The 15,463-nt window shown below is 35.9% G+C and overlaps 1 protein-coding gene and 1 long non-coding RNA gene across 2 annotated transcripts; one reads left to right on the plus strand and one right to left on the minus strand.

Annotated features, from left to right (window-relative positions):
• Positions 1–2,250: 2,250 nt before the first annotated feature.
• Positions 2,251–4,233, plus strand: LOC130735556 (uncharacterized). Its single transcript, XR_009018498.1, has 4 exons — positions 2,251–2,382; positions 2,506–2,605; positions 3,206–3,474; positions 3,706–4,233. It is a non-coding gene; the product is annotated as an uncharacterized LOC130735556 (long non-coding RNA).
• A 1,596-nt stretch (positions 4,234–5,829) lies between these two features.
• On the minus strand, positions 5,830–10,795 carry LOC130738861 (glycosyltransferase BC10-like). The gene is made up of 2 exons (XM_057591035.1): positions 9,891–10,795; positions 5,830–6,703 (listed from the first exon to the last, which is right to left on the minus strand). Exons 1-2 carry the CDS (start codon positions 10,536–10,538, stop codon positions 6,056–6,058), a joined length of 1,296 nt encoding a protein of 431 aa, XP_057447018.1. The 5' UTR covers positions 10,539–10,795; the 3' UTR covers positions 5,830–6,055.
• Positions 10,796–15,463: the final 4,668 nt, after the last annotated feature.

Here is a 15,463-nt window from a genome sequence, read left to right on the forward strand (position 1 = left end):
GCCCTTCTTCGCAGAGGACTTATCCGTGGAGTGGATAACCTCCCGGACGAGAATTGCATTATATGTAGTTCATCTTCCTGGAATAAAACTAGATTGCAACGGTCCAATGATTTCATCAAGGAAACCTTGAACTCTAGAAACCAAGACCTCCGTAATGACTTTGTGTTGGTACATGTTGCCTTGCATTTTGTCAAAACAACCGATTGCCGAAGCAGATGTCGTGGCATCTGATTCCGTGAAGCTAGGGCATCAGTCCTCGGCTTGAGTTTCTGTTGTGGGCCCTCTGAAGATTTACTGAAGATATGTTTTTGAGTTACTTGATGAGCAAGTAGCTTTTCCATAAGGGTTTTATTTATGGGTTGTTATTTGTTGAAACAATCTTTGATAAAAGATTGGTTTCTATCTTTACTTGTGCAATAAGTAAACAAAATCTATCAAGATTGCGTTTTGAATTGTTGTTGCTGCAATCTGTTACTTCAGCCCATGCTAACCCTAGAGCCCATGCTACTGCTGCTGAAGTCTATAAAAGGATGAAGACCTAAAACATGAAGACCACCGAAGCTATTGAGAGAGATCAAGTGTTTTAGGATTTGTGATTGTGTTTTGTCCTTTGTTAGTTGTGAATCCTCTTTGCTCACTGATTCTATAAAGCAAAGTAGGGTTCTGTGTGTTTGATTGCATTCAAACTCTGATTGTTTATTGTGTTCACCAATCACTGTGGCAGTGATTGAGAGAAAGTGAGAGGGGCTCTCATACTTAGGTTGAGATTCTAAGTAGAAAATACACTGGGTAGATTAGGAAGTGAACTATGAACTGTTGTGTTCATGAGTGTCTGTAATTCCTGAATCTTGAGATAGTGGATTTCCTTTCTTTGGGTGCAAACCCTCCAGACGTAGGTGAAAGTTTTCACTGAACTGGGTTAACAATTCTTGTGTGTTATTGTTTCTGGTTTAAGTTCTGTTTTACTCTTAAGCGATTGTCGAACCTATTGTCTCAGCATCGTGCAGGACATTTGTACTACAGGGAACCTGAATTACATTTTATAAATTACATTACAAAGACTAATGGGTCTGAAGTCCTTCATTTCATTTGAGTTGGCACATCTACCTAAGGAATGAGAACCATACGAGTTTCTGAAATAGAGGGATCAATTGTACCTGTTATAAAAGCTTCCTTAACCACTTTCCAAATAACATCTCCCACAATATCCCAGTACTTTTTTAAGAAAACAAGTTGAAATTCATCAGGTCCACGAGCTTTGAAAGATATGAGTGCTCTTTTGACTTCCTCTTTTGTTACACTTTCCACAAGAACATTTTTACAATCTTGAAAAAGTTTTGGTAAGTGACCAGCGTGATACTAATTACTTGTTGGAATTCCATTGGAGCCAAAAAGATCCTTGAAGAAATTCTAAGCTTCCTCTCTGAGCTCATTATCATAAGTGCTCCAAGAACCCTCCCTCAACATCAACATGTGCACTTTATTCCTCTTCGAACGGATGCTGGTTTGAGTACGGAAAAAAGTTGTCTTTCTATCACCATAGAAATGAGATAGAAAATCAAATAAAATGTAAATAAATAAATTTTATTAAAAATAGGTTAAAGTATTTCTATATGTTTCATAAGAGGCACACTCTTGAAGAGATATTTTATTTTCACTACACTCGGATCTAAATTACGAAACCAATTTAAAAAAATACAGTTTTATTAGCATTAAGGATTATGTTAAGAGTTAGGGTTAGATGTAGAGTCTATGGGCCAGGCTCATATGTACTTTGTACTACATGTTGTACTACTCTTAACCTAGTATTATAAACAAACATACACGAATCATTTCAATGACATCAATGTTATAAGTTATGAATTTTTGCAACAAATTCTTTATGATAAAAGTAATTGTGTTGTTTGGCAGAAGTTATAAGACATGATAAAAATAATGCATGTGTTAATGCTTTTTTGAATAAGTAGGAAGTAAGTTTTTATTTTAATAATCATTATTATCATTTCCAAGTAACATTGTTATACGAATTCAAATTTGGCATATTTGGTAACTCTACCAACACCCTGTTTTTCCTTTGATTCTTATAAACATTATGTCATGTTATTGCTACCAGTCTCGAGGCTAATTTTGAATGAAAAAAATGCACGTGTTGAATGTTTCTTTCCACAAAATTCAAGTCACAATTACTTATAAATTCATACTTGTGACTTATAAACATTATTGCTTCTAAAACGCGTACAAAATTATTGTGTATTGTTTTAGATGACACAGAGGAGGAGAATGATTTGTCTATAAAACTTGTTAGGCTCATAGTTCTGATAACCGAAGACCCTACTCAACCGGCACTCATTTACTGCTTTCTTGCTAGCACTATCAACCCAGGTAAATAATTTATAAATTAGCAAATATGAGTCCAAAGTTTGGTGTTCGTTACTTATTTATTTTTAATTTATATGCATTTTTAAAATATAGCTAACCTGCAGAATTGTGTCCTTGAATTTTCAGATGCATGGTTACGGCTAGGATGGAATTTTCAGAAAATTCCTTGTTGACTCTCCAAAAATGTGGGGTGACCTTCAAACCTTCTCTGAGTGTCTCTATTTAGGTATTTCATTTCTGCTTTCATGTTTGTGGGTAGGTTTTGAAAAATCTTGTTTTCCACTTATGTATATACAAAAATTGAAAGCTAATCAACAAATTCGGTCTTCCTTCTTGCATTGACCATTGATTCTAGTCATGAATTGAAACAAAAAAATTAACTTAATCAAATTTTTTACGTAATGCTGATTTTCTAGTGAGGCCTTAAAGAATCTAAATTTGTAAATTTATTATGTTTGAGTACATGGTAGAGAACCATAAGGGAAAATCAGGGTAGACATAAGCAATTTCACTTCTTAACTTCTATTTTCAAAAACTTTTTTCAAAGCCCTTTCTGAAAATATAAAAGCATTGACATAAGTTATTTGAACAATGTTTTACAAAGATGAAATACACGTGACTTGAAACCTAAAAATTAAAACAGAAAGCATCTCTAAGGTGTTTTAAATTTTATTTTTCATCTTTTAAAATGAGAACTCTCTGTAAACAAAATAGTAATCAAATAAGCTAAAAATTTATTTATGTTCCTTGATTTATAGTTCTATATTGTATTCCATTTTTTTCATAATTAGTCATCTAACTATTCTAAAAACTGTCTATTTGACAGAATGATTCTTCAAATATGGAGGAAGACAAAAACTGCTCTACACGGACAGGTGGGAGATGTGCATGCAAGAATAATGAAGAAAAACTATAAATCAGTCCCCAGGATGGTGGTTTGTCATCATTTTGATCATAATGATTATCACTGGTTTGATATGTTGTAAAGGCTTTGGCAAGCAGCTCCAACTTCCATGGCGGGGAGTCTTACTTTCTTTAGTGATTGCATTGGTTTTCATTTTTCCAATTGGGGTCATTCAAGCAACAACAAACATGGTAATTTCCCTTGTCTCTCTAGAAAAAATGTATGTTTGAAAACTATTTTCCTCTATCTCTCTTCTATTAGATCCATTATTTACCATATCCCTTACTTCTCTCTTCTCTTATTTTATCACTTTGGGTGTCTATCGGGCATCATTACATGTATATCTATTAATATTTTACTTGAAAATATAATGTTTAATATTGCAACTTATCTGACTGGTGTCAATTCCTTTTGTTTTTCAGTCTCACTTTGGTAGCTTTAAGTGCTAATTTGGCTAACATGATGACTTCTCACAACCATTCTACTCATATGTAATAATTCAATTTTTCCTGAGGGTAGTCTGAGGGTAGTCCATGGACTTGCCCTAGTGATTTTATGTTCTACAATGCTTCAATCATATGGGGAGAGGTGGACCACAAAGAATGTTCACAAAAGAAGGCATTTACCATGACCTAAACTAGTTCTTTCGCATTGGTCTACTTACCCTTGTTCCAATGTGGTTGCTTGCAAAGAAATTCCCTAACCACAAGTAGACTAATCTCATCAATGTTCGTCATTATTTAAGGTGTGAGTGGCCTCCCTCAAATAAGATCAATGAACTACATCTCTTCGGGAATTATTGGAATCTTCTTCAACTTGTATGTTTACAACAAATTCAAGGCATGATGGGTTAGGGACACTTGCATCCTCTCTTCCGCTTTGGACGCTAGTGTTGTTTTCATGACTGTGTTGCTCTATAAGTTTCAATATTTCACTTTGAAATAACTATGATCTGGGTAAAATTCATATATTTAACATAATATTTTTGGATAGATTTTCTTGTGAGATGAAAGTATGTTAACTTATATTTAATTGAGAGAAATGAAAGTGTTTGACTTCTTTTATAAGAAAAATTCATTTTAAGTAATTCTATCTATTCACACCTCAAAGGTTTATCTCAATATCTGTAATGCCCCAATTTTTAAGGGTTATTTAGTGACTCAAAAGTAGATTAAACATGCTGGTTATTTTTTAAAATCATAAAGATTGATATATATGTTTTTGGAGTATCTTTCTTTCTTTTCCAAAAACATGCTCTAACAAATGCATAATAATAGATAACCTTACATCCATAAATATAAGTACAAATAGAGACTTCGGAAAGAAATATCAAAAGACATCCTACGCCAAACAAGCTCCCCGTAATCTCCGCGCAGGGTAGACCACACATCAGCAGCTAGACGTCAGAGTCTACCCTTATAAACAGACTCATAAGATCAACTTACATGTTTCAACCATAAATGGTGAGCTTCTTACGCAAAAGGCTCTAGCCTTAAATAAGACTCTACTCTTCTTACACACTCGGGCATTTCCCAAAAGTATGTGGTCTTGTTATATTTTGAAAGGGGAAAAGATGAATAGACATTTCAGATAAAAGAGAAAGGTACTTCTACTAAATTGGGAATTCGGCAGCTCCTTCCAATTTTGAGGGGTGTGGGTCAGCCCAATCTCATTGCTATATTTAGCCTGAACAGAGCAAACAAATTCACATTCCGGCAACAAAAGTTTAGCCCAAAAAGCACATATCTGCAAACACCAAAGAGAGACAATTTTGTTTGCTTGTAATTGTCATTGATTTTGGCTGCCAAATATTCCACTTCAAAGATTTTTAGTTCCTTTCAAAAAAATATTTAGTTGATTGACACTTCAAATCCTCTCACACTTGACTAAAATTGAAAGAAAAGAGGCAAATGAAAATGGTTATATAATAAGTGTTGTGACAAAAAAATGCAATCATTGTTCATTGTGCTTTTTTAAGAGGTAAGGGAAATAGTACTCAGATGCCAAACCACCAAAGGGATGGTAAACTCAAACCCCTCTTTAGAGAATCTATTAAAATGATCCTGCTAGTGCTCATAAACAACTCTGATTAAATTCAAAAGGTTTCTGAAATCCACAGCCAAGGAAGGTGGAGGGTGGCCATTTGAGAGACACTTTTGAGTTCCTAAACTATCAACGAATACAACACGTATCATCACTAATAGTTCCAATCACATCCATTGAAACATTTTCCCTATTACAGATTGATTTTAAGAGCTCATAACTTTCTAGCTTCACCAATATTGCAACTATTCTTGATACTCCGCTGCATTCCAAAAGAAATCATAGGAAGCCAATTTAGCTAGTAGTTAGGTAGTTAAGAATCTGTTAGTGCAGCTAGTCACGGTAAGTTATGACAGTTAGCTTCTATTACGATATAATGCATGTTTGGTTTCAATTCTAGCACTACTAGATGAGGATCGATCCATCTTTCCAAAAGCAATTATTCGTTGCTTCTATTAAAATCCATTTGAGTTTTCCAAACACACACATAGTCCAGCAACCTATGATAGAAAATTAGCATCACTTCATGTGTAGACAAACCCTGTATTCATCTCATATTTTCTCAAGTCGATCAGATATAAGAGTTTTTGCAGAGCCAACTACATATTCATGCTTTAAAAAATTTCTAACCGATGGGAAAATGAAAGGGGACAGAGCCACATTCTCAGTGCCCCTAAAATCAATTAAATACAATCAATGAAAAAGATCATAGAATGTGCAAAATACAACTCAATTGAACTGCATTAGCTTAGGAGCAAATCTGAGCAATCTTTCCAAAGCATGAGTAGTGAACTTCCTGGCAAAAAGGTGACAAATATTGGTGACCATTCCATTGTACTCGCAAGTGGTTCCATTTCCATGCCTCAACCTCTCCAAAAACTCAACAGTAACATCAGTCCTAATATACTTGGAAGGATGAGGTCCCCCCTTTGTCCAATCAACCCAAGTCAGAGTCCTATTAGAATTCCTCTTCCAAAACTTAATGTTGACCAATGTAGGCAAGTAATGCTCATCACTGTAACATTGAGGATTGCAGTACTTCTCGAACACGGGGAAATAACGGCGGTCGGAGACTACTTGGAGCGCGAGGGCGCGGTCGATTTGGAACCACTGGGAGCCTTTTCGCCACTGGGAGAGTTTGATGAGGGGCTTCATTTTGGGGTTGTATCTTCCGCGCCCCACGTTGCCCGGGAGATCATAGGCCTCGACGAAGGTTTTGGTGGAATTCATGAGGTAGGTGTAGATGGTGGAGAAGTTGAAGAGAGGGATGCAGGATTCTGATAGGAGGACAAAGCGTTCATTGGAGAAGTCGAGCAGTGCGTTGGCTAAGAGGCGCCTCTCTGCTTGTATCATGCTGTTTTCACCCCATCCTACCTCCTGCAGAGAAAATCATATTCAAAATTAGTAAATAAGCTTGGAAAAAAGATGAAATAAGTTAGACTCAATTAAGAAATACTTTCACAGTTTTTATTTGTGTAAAATGGAATTAAAAGAAATAGCATATTAAATTGCAGAAAATGTGAAACTAAACAATTATATCTAGATGTGCCTTATAGAGCCTTCTACCAATCGGTTTAACATTTTATCTTATAACAGAGACTAACTTGGCAGACATTTTACACAATCAGGGATCACATGAGGTATTTCTTAACTCCTCCAACAAATTTGTCAACACTTTCATAGACCAATTTGACCATTTACTCAATAAGTTATTAATAAGTGTAAGTTTTTATTCATGAGCTATTCTAAACAGGTTATGAAAATGAGTTCAAAACAACTAGGTAGGTCATGAGCTATTTATATAAGTCATCTCAAACACTTACATAAGTTATTATGCTATCAAATAAGTTCCAATAAACACTTTCAAACAAGATGTCCGTTTGAGAAACAACTTAATTAAGGACTTATTGCAATAAGCGCTTATCACTCTTAAGCGCTAATTCATAAACTAATTTAATAAACTTATTGAAATAAGTTAAAAATATGTTACATATAAGCATGAGCTCTTTTTCATAAGCTAATCTAAATAGCTTATAAAAGTATACTCAAAACAGTTTACACGTAGACCATAAGCTATTTACATAAACTCAAATGAATTATTTCAAATGACACCGTATTTTATCTCCTATCAATGAGTTAATTATACAGTATAATGTATGGTCAAAAGTCTTATGTTACTTTTATGTTGCTACATAAACAGGAATGACATAGCAAAAAGCTAGGTGCAATTTAATTTGTCCTTATATTCGTTTTTTCATGCAAGGGACAAAGTACATGAAGAAAGGTATTATCAACCAATTTATGGATGAGTGAGTTTTGGAAATGAAGAATAGAATTTTGTGGAAGGTGCAAAAGGAGTGGAATCAAAGAAAAGTATGACCGGCCCTTTCCTTTTCTTTTCCCAATTGCGGAAGCAACCAAAAAGAATACATATGGAAAAATGGACATTCTATATAGATTCAGTTGACCTAATAGTTAGCCTCTTTTGATCAATGATTGTATCATATTTTATTGAAAAAAGTTCCAAAATCATTCAAGAGGAGGGACAAATTCAGACACCAAAATGGGGGAAGTAGACAACTCCCCCAAAAAATTGGACATTTGCTTAAGATTAATTAGCTTGTAAACCAATGTTGCAATTTATTTTAAAAAATACAAAATCTGCAATTAATGCCTAAATTATGAATTCTCTCATTTTGGTACACATGACATGATACTAAAGTATCTTATTTAAAGGTATTTTGTGAGTAGTGTTTTTTCAGCCTTTATAGCTGGGTTCTAGTTGTTTTTGTTCTCTCATCAAATCTCATCTTACAAGCAATTCCCCCATGTCGATTGTTGCCTATGAATATAACCCCAAAATTAAGCCAATAAGGCTGCTCCAGAAAATTAATGATGATGTGTACAATATATGGTCGACGTACACTAACAATAACAATAGTCACTGGTTCAGGTTCATGCAGCGAGGTGTTTCCTAAATTAGCAATATTTATTTGATTGACAAAATTGATTATATGTCATATGTCATGGTGGGAATAAGAAAGCAATTTTTGTTAATATGCTTTCTTAGATTCCTAAAAAGGGAACCAAAGCAATTGCTGCCTATCAATATTTTTACAAAGATAATCCATATATGTGGAGAGAGGCAGAGAGTCATGCTATAAACTACAATTACATGAATGTAGACACCTCAACAAGAATGTGAAGGCATGTCATTATTGAATTGCAATGCGTGGAATATAGCTAGTGGCGGCTTTCTCAAGCACACAACACATGAAAAAATATAGCTAGTGACGGTTTTGTCAAGCACACAACACATTACACATGAACATACACTTAGAAACGGCTATAATAATTAATAACACCATTAAAATAAGGTGTGAATTTCGTGTGTTTGGCATCAATGTGATAATCAGTTTAAGTTTCTGCATGTTTCACCCACAAACAGAAAGAAAGAAACAGAGAAACAGCTTTCTACATTCGGCCATAAAGAAATTTCATTGGCATCATGTGGAACAATAATGCCAATTAAAGAATTGTTCTTACAGCATTGGGCAATCAAAGAGTTTTTCACGCCAAATAAACTGAATAATATACTTTAACTATTTCATGTTGCATTTAAAACACTAAAAAAGGTTATGGTTATGGGAACAAATCAACATAAAATAATTTAATGAAGGATAAATCATTGTTAGAAATGAAAAGGTATACAATGTGTATTTTTAAGTGATTAAAAATATTCAATAAACGCTGTTGAGTATTTTTAATTAATACTTCAAAAATAATTTAAAATTTTGTTGAAAAAGGATATTAATGGTAAGTTGTTTTAGAAATTTTAATCTCTAACCCCTTCAGCTCATAATTCCTTTCCTGTAATTTGGTCATCTCTAATTAACCTTTCAAACTCCCCGGCCCTTCAAGGTTACAATTAGTGTGGTCCTTAATTGATTTGAAACTTGAAAGCAACTGATATTTGACATGAATTGTGAATTATGACTCAGAAAATTTGTAGAGTGAATTTGAGTAACTCCAAAAGTCGTAAATGTCATTGGAAACCTAAAAGGTAAATGAACTTTGGACATTTTGTCATGAAAGAAGTTACAGCCGTTTCAACTTTCATTTAAAGTTTGTATAAAAATTAACGGAAAAAAAAAACGATTCACTAACCACTAGTTTTGGGAAATTAGCATTTTACTACTTAATTAAGTTGTGGTGTATTTTAAGAGTAAATACTCAACTTTATCTCTGAAAATATAAGCAAATCAATTATTGCTTAGAATAAGAAAATACTCTCTGTAGTTTTTAATTGTGTTAAATATCAGTCTAATTAGTCTCTCTGGTCAAATAAAACATCCACCATGTAGTTAGTTCCTATATGAACTAACCTGACTAATATTTGACACAATAAAAAACCAGACGATTACACTTTCAGAAATGAAGTTGATCATTCACTCGTATTTTAAGTTCTTTAGTGATAAAATTTTAACTAAAATTTAAAATTTCTAAAGTCTACATACACACATGGCATTATCTTTTTGAAAAGGAAAGAGTATTATATAATTACCTGGCTGGGGATTCTGCGGCCATGGAAAACAGAGCTTTCAGGAACTGTTCCATTGAAAGAAGGATTAGGATGAACATAGATTGAATACAACCCTTCATTTCCTTTGAAGAATCTCTCCCACAGAGGAGCCAGCAGCACAGGACCCTTTGTCAGGAACAAAAATGCAACCTTTGGAGTCTGCTTGAATGGGGGTTTATGAATCAAAGGATCCATAGAGGCTCTCCATAGCAATTCCTCCTCATTCATGGCATGCATAGCCAGGGGAGGCTTCAAGAAATCAATTAACCCTTGTCTGGTGAGGTTGGTGACTGTCCTTGTCTGATCCGCGATCGCGGTCGGCGGAGAAGAAGAAGAAGAAGAAGGAGAAGGTTTTGTTTGGTTAAATCCATTTGAGATTGAGATGATGGATGAGATTTTTGTTGGAGGAGAGTGAGACAGAGGAGGGTTTGGTGGTTTGAAAGAGAATTGTTGGATTTGGAAGTTAAAGGAGAAATCTTTGAGGCAAAAAGTGAGGGTGACACCAATGAGTAATCCACAACCAAACACCAAAACATGTGCAAAGAAATTGAGTAGATATACTTGAGCATTGAAAAATTTCAGATATGAAGCTACCCTGGCTCCTTGTTGCTCCTTGTTCTTCATTGCCATGGGAAAGAATGAGATTGGAAGAAAATTGGTGTTGCAAGGATCAATGGGAATTTGAAATAGGGAGGACAGGTTATTGATATGGAATAGTAGTCTCTATTGGAGTATTGAGTTTTTATACTTTGAGAGAGAAAGAGAGACAGTATACATGAAGTTTGATTCAAGACTCAAACAGATACTTATATTGAGCCCAAAACAATACCCATGAATTTATCATGAGGTGGGAAAAAGTTTGATTCTCTTACGTTATGAACTGTATCAATGGAACAACAAAAGGGTAAAGAAAATATTGAATCCTTTTATTTTGCTTAATTCCAGGAATTGTTAAGAAAGACGCGTTAAGTCAGCCCCTCAATAAATCAAATATTTAATGTTTACATATGTATATTATGTAAACATTAAATATGAGCATTAAAATTAAAATTAAAGTCAAATGTAATTATATCTCCTATGTGGCATGCTTTGATTGGATGACTGTGTAAAATTATTTTACACTGTCAGTGCATATCCATTAAACTCATTTAATATTTAACTAGTTTTAAATATTTGGTGGGGGAGTTTTGCTGCCCGGCTCAAAATTGCAAGAGAAGATAAATACACCAAAAAATATAATATTTGAATCAGGGGTTTATTCAGGATTTTCTTGTTGGGGGAGATATAAGACTTAAAAAATCTTCATTAAATATTATATAAATTTTTCGTTCTTTCATATTACTAAATTTATCTATTATTGTATCAATAGAGATTTTTTCAGCAATTTCTCTCTCAATATATACAACTAATAAATTTCTGAGAAGATCATCTTCAATTTTGTTACGAAGTCGAATCTAAACAAGTTTCATTGCAGAAAAAGAACGTTATATAGATGTTGTTGAAACAGGAAGTGTTTTAAATAAAATCACCTTGCAAATGCATACCCAAGGCTTCCATTCCCACTCATAATAGCAAAACTTGAAGTTTTTTTAGTAAAGATTTGAGCCATACCCATGATCTTAACTTAATCAAGTATGAATTCACCTACTCTCCCTTGAAAATATCATTTCTATACAGCTGAATACTTCAAATGCGCAAGCCAGATAACTCTCCACCTCAATCTCTGATTTTTGTTCCTCCCCCCAAGCTCATGATGCAAAAAATGAAAAGCACACTCTAGGGAAATAGTTGTTGTCACTACTCACTCCCAACCAAGAGTAGCACCGCATCCAAATACTTTAAGAATTAAGAGACATCTCACCCATAGAAAATGCGAGTAACATCTTCCACAAGGTCTTGTTATAATTGGCATCATCTCTCCCTATTTTGAGCGATTACAATTCCCCTTCGTATCCAACTCTCCGTCGTTGGCAACCTCCTATGAGCAAGCCTCCAAGCAAGTTAAAGATGAGCTAAATTAGTAAGACTATACTACAATTGATCGAGTCACAAAAAGAAGCGTGGAAAGAAAAACATTGACGGAAACTACTACTACTAGAAAACTCTGAATCGGGGTTCACATCATTGTTTTCCATTACTACTATTCATTTCAAAACCAAAACTGTATAGATATTGCTTTTTTTTTTGTCAAATGGTTGGTTATATTGTTTTCTAGGCAAAAACCCAAAGACGTCCAAACAAGGCCGAAGCCCAATAAACAACATTCCCTACTGGGCTACCCACACAATAAACAAAAAAGACAGCCCGCAAGTTGTCTAAAACAGTACTTCCTTGTGGCAAAAATAAAAGTACTTCCTAAAAGTAAGTTCTGAAAACAACTAAGTACTTTGACCAAAAAAAAAAAAACAACTAAGTAAAAGCAACATCATGGAGAGGAGATTTCCTTTCTATACTTAGATTTAAAGATTAAGAAATTTGATCTTCTATCTGTACTTTAGTTGTTTAAATGACTCATGTTTACTAACTCACAACTCAATAGATCAATATGATTTTTTATAAATAAAATATAAAAAATTTAACTCACCTATATTCAATGTGATTGGACGATAGTTTATTTAACTTGTAACACCCCGATTTCGGTGGCGTCACTTTAGTAACCAAAAGTAAACTTAATGCGGAAAAACGTGAATATTTTTTTTTTCAATAATAACTAAGACGAGACTGAAATAAATAAACCCAACGATAACAATAATCAGAACTAATGTACAATATATATATAACAGCCCCCGTTGTAAGTAACAGCCTCGTCACGAGTAAACCTCCAGTGACGGTAATAGAAGAGTAGCGCCCGTAGGCAATAGGTACAAACCAAATATAAAGGTAAGTGTCTGCAACACTATCCCTCAAAACTGAGAATAAGCTGACCCAATGGCCTGAAAATAAGACCTCCTAAGTCCAACCAACTCTCTGTGATTCCCGTAAGGAAACCACACAAAAAGCTATAGGCGGAACTACCCTGTCCCCTAAAGAAACAAATGAAGCAAAGACTGTCAGAGCTAAACTCTACTCCTACACTAATCCTAACTCGAGGAGCTCATACCAACACTCAAAACTATGTGCTAGCATGATCGTCGTCTGAATCAGAATCCAGAACGACCAAGTCTACCAACCCTATCCGTCCTCCCCTCGCAACCGCAGTGCGCTCCGATGCTGGACTCACGGGCTTAGGGCCCGAACCCTGATCATCGATGATCGCAACGGTGGGTGCACTAGACCCTGCCGAAGGCACTCCCACTGGAATCTCCTCTGAGGGATCCTCGTCCTCTGAAGATGACGGTGGCGGCGGTGCTCCTCCGAGTCCTGGTCCACAGTGAACGCCCGGTGGCAAGTTGAAGCTGATAGAGCATCTCCTCAACACTCCTGACCTCAAGAGTCCTCCACTATCCACGTGGTCCTCCATGATACGCCCCGAATACGTCGCTCGATGGCTCGCGGGGTCAACCACCCACGACCCGGGGTCGTCCTGATCGATCATCTCGTACCTAATCCCCCCCGAAGGGTGGACCATTGTGAACCAGTCCGCAATGGACATCTGACAAAAGGCGTTGTCCGCCAAAACACACACAGAAGACGCGAGGGTCAACTCTAAAGAACTATGTAGATAATAAACCCAATAGGTACAAGTAATAGATAGCCACTTAGGCTTATAGCTAGAGATGTTATTCCTAGGGTTGCATGTTCCATAATAACATAAACGCAATAATAGCAGATAGCATGTTCCAAATAGGTTTAACAATTACCAATCACACTCAACAACTAAATTAGTATGCATGTTGCATGATATGTATGCAGGTTAACCCAGTCAACCAATATGCAATCCGGAACGGATGGACATCAACGGATCAGCCCTAGCACCAGCCACGGTGGGACCATTTCGGCCCGCGTGCCTCTTACTCCAACGACAGCGGTAGTCAGATCAGCCGTAACCCGTAGGTCTGCCATTTCGGTCTGCTACAAGAGACGTCTACAGACGCTCTTTCACGGAAATCCGGGTCTTATGACCATTTTGGAATCCGACGAGGTCCAGAGTACGTCCTGTGTTAATACCTCATTAATGTTGCATGAATGCAGGATGATTAGACAAACAACGTCTCCGAATCTCACTCGACACGTCGCCACGTGTTCTAGGTAAATTAAAGTCTCTAAAAGCTTACCCTAAGGTAAAGTCGATTCTGCGACAAAAGACACTTCTTCACAACAACACATAATCCACGATGATCTCCAAATCATCCGACTCATCTCAATCCGATGGTCACAACTGCTCAACGAGCACAGAGTATCACACTCTCGGAAACTAACGGTTTCCCGGACTTATCCCCAGGATAGCCCAACAACATATAGCTGCTCCAACAGCACAAGAGCATCAACATACTCAACACAGCTGCTCCAACAGCACAAGAACATCGACCTACTCAACACTTCTCAACTTCCTCAACGATTGGATCCGACGACACTTCTCGTTTTCCAAAAACTAAGATTTGCATCCAAAGCTTCCTTTCGAGTTTATTATCTTTATTTAAAGATTTAGAGGTTGTTTAATGTCTTATGAGTTTTCTTTTCAAAATAATAACCTTTTTAGTCTTATCGCAAATCCTATAAGTTCTCGGGATCTCCTAATCCCCAAATGACTCCAGAGAATGTCTCGATCCATAAACATCCTAACAAGGCCCGAATCTCAATCGTCCTACCAAGCTTTCTCAAAACTCTCAAAATAAAATCGGCATGACCTGCCCGCTATTCTCACCGTTCAGAAACTCATATTTCATTGCATAAGTATAAATAACTCAGCACAACCAATCAACATGTCATATATCAATATATTAAGCAATAAACACATAGCACTTAGCATATAAGGCATGCACCACACATCCTAAATTACCCAATTAGCACTTAGCATGAAGATTCAATCTCAAAAGCATTCAGTAGATTCATCATCTACATTGTCAGCCGAAGCCTCAGAAAACATTTTCCAATCACACACAATCCAGTGCATAAACAGTAAACAATGTCGAAAGCATCGACCCTAAGTATTAACTAGAGATTCAGTGAGAAGCCCTCACCTGTAGATTCTCCAGGGTGAACTTCAAACTCTTCCTCACAAGCAAAGCGTTGCTCCTCAGGAAATTCCTCAAAAGTTCCTTTAAAGCAAAACCACAGAAATACTATCAGAATCTATCGAAAACTAAGCTATCAATACTTACTAAGGTTACACAAAGTAATCTATACTCTAAGGTACGATAATCTAGCGCGAAAGGACAAGTTTTCGGAAAAGGAAATTTTCCTCCTCCCCCCCTAATAGGTTCGGCCAATTTTCACAATTGTGGGGCTCGATTTTTCTTCGATCAAACTTGGTTCCTATGCTATCATTAGCCGTAACTAAGGGTATTCTGAACTCGGAAAAATTATCGGATCAAAAACTGTCGCAGGGGTATTTTGGTCATGATTTTTAACTTAGAAATTTCAAAACTGAAATCCCAAAAACCAAATTTTGCAGG

This window comes from Lotus japonicus, chromosome 2 (genome assembly GCF_012489685.1).
Source record: "Lotus japonicus ecotype B-129 chromosome 2, LjGifu_v1.2".
Lineage (NCBI taxonomy): Eukaryota > Viridiplantae > Streptophyta > Magnoliopsida > Fabales > Fabaceae > Lotus > Lotus japonicus.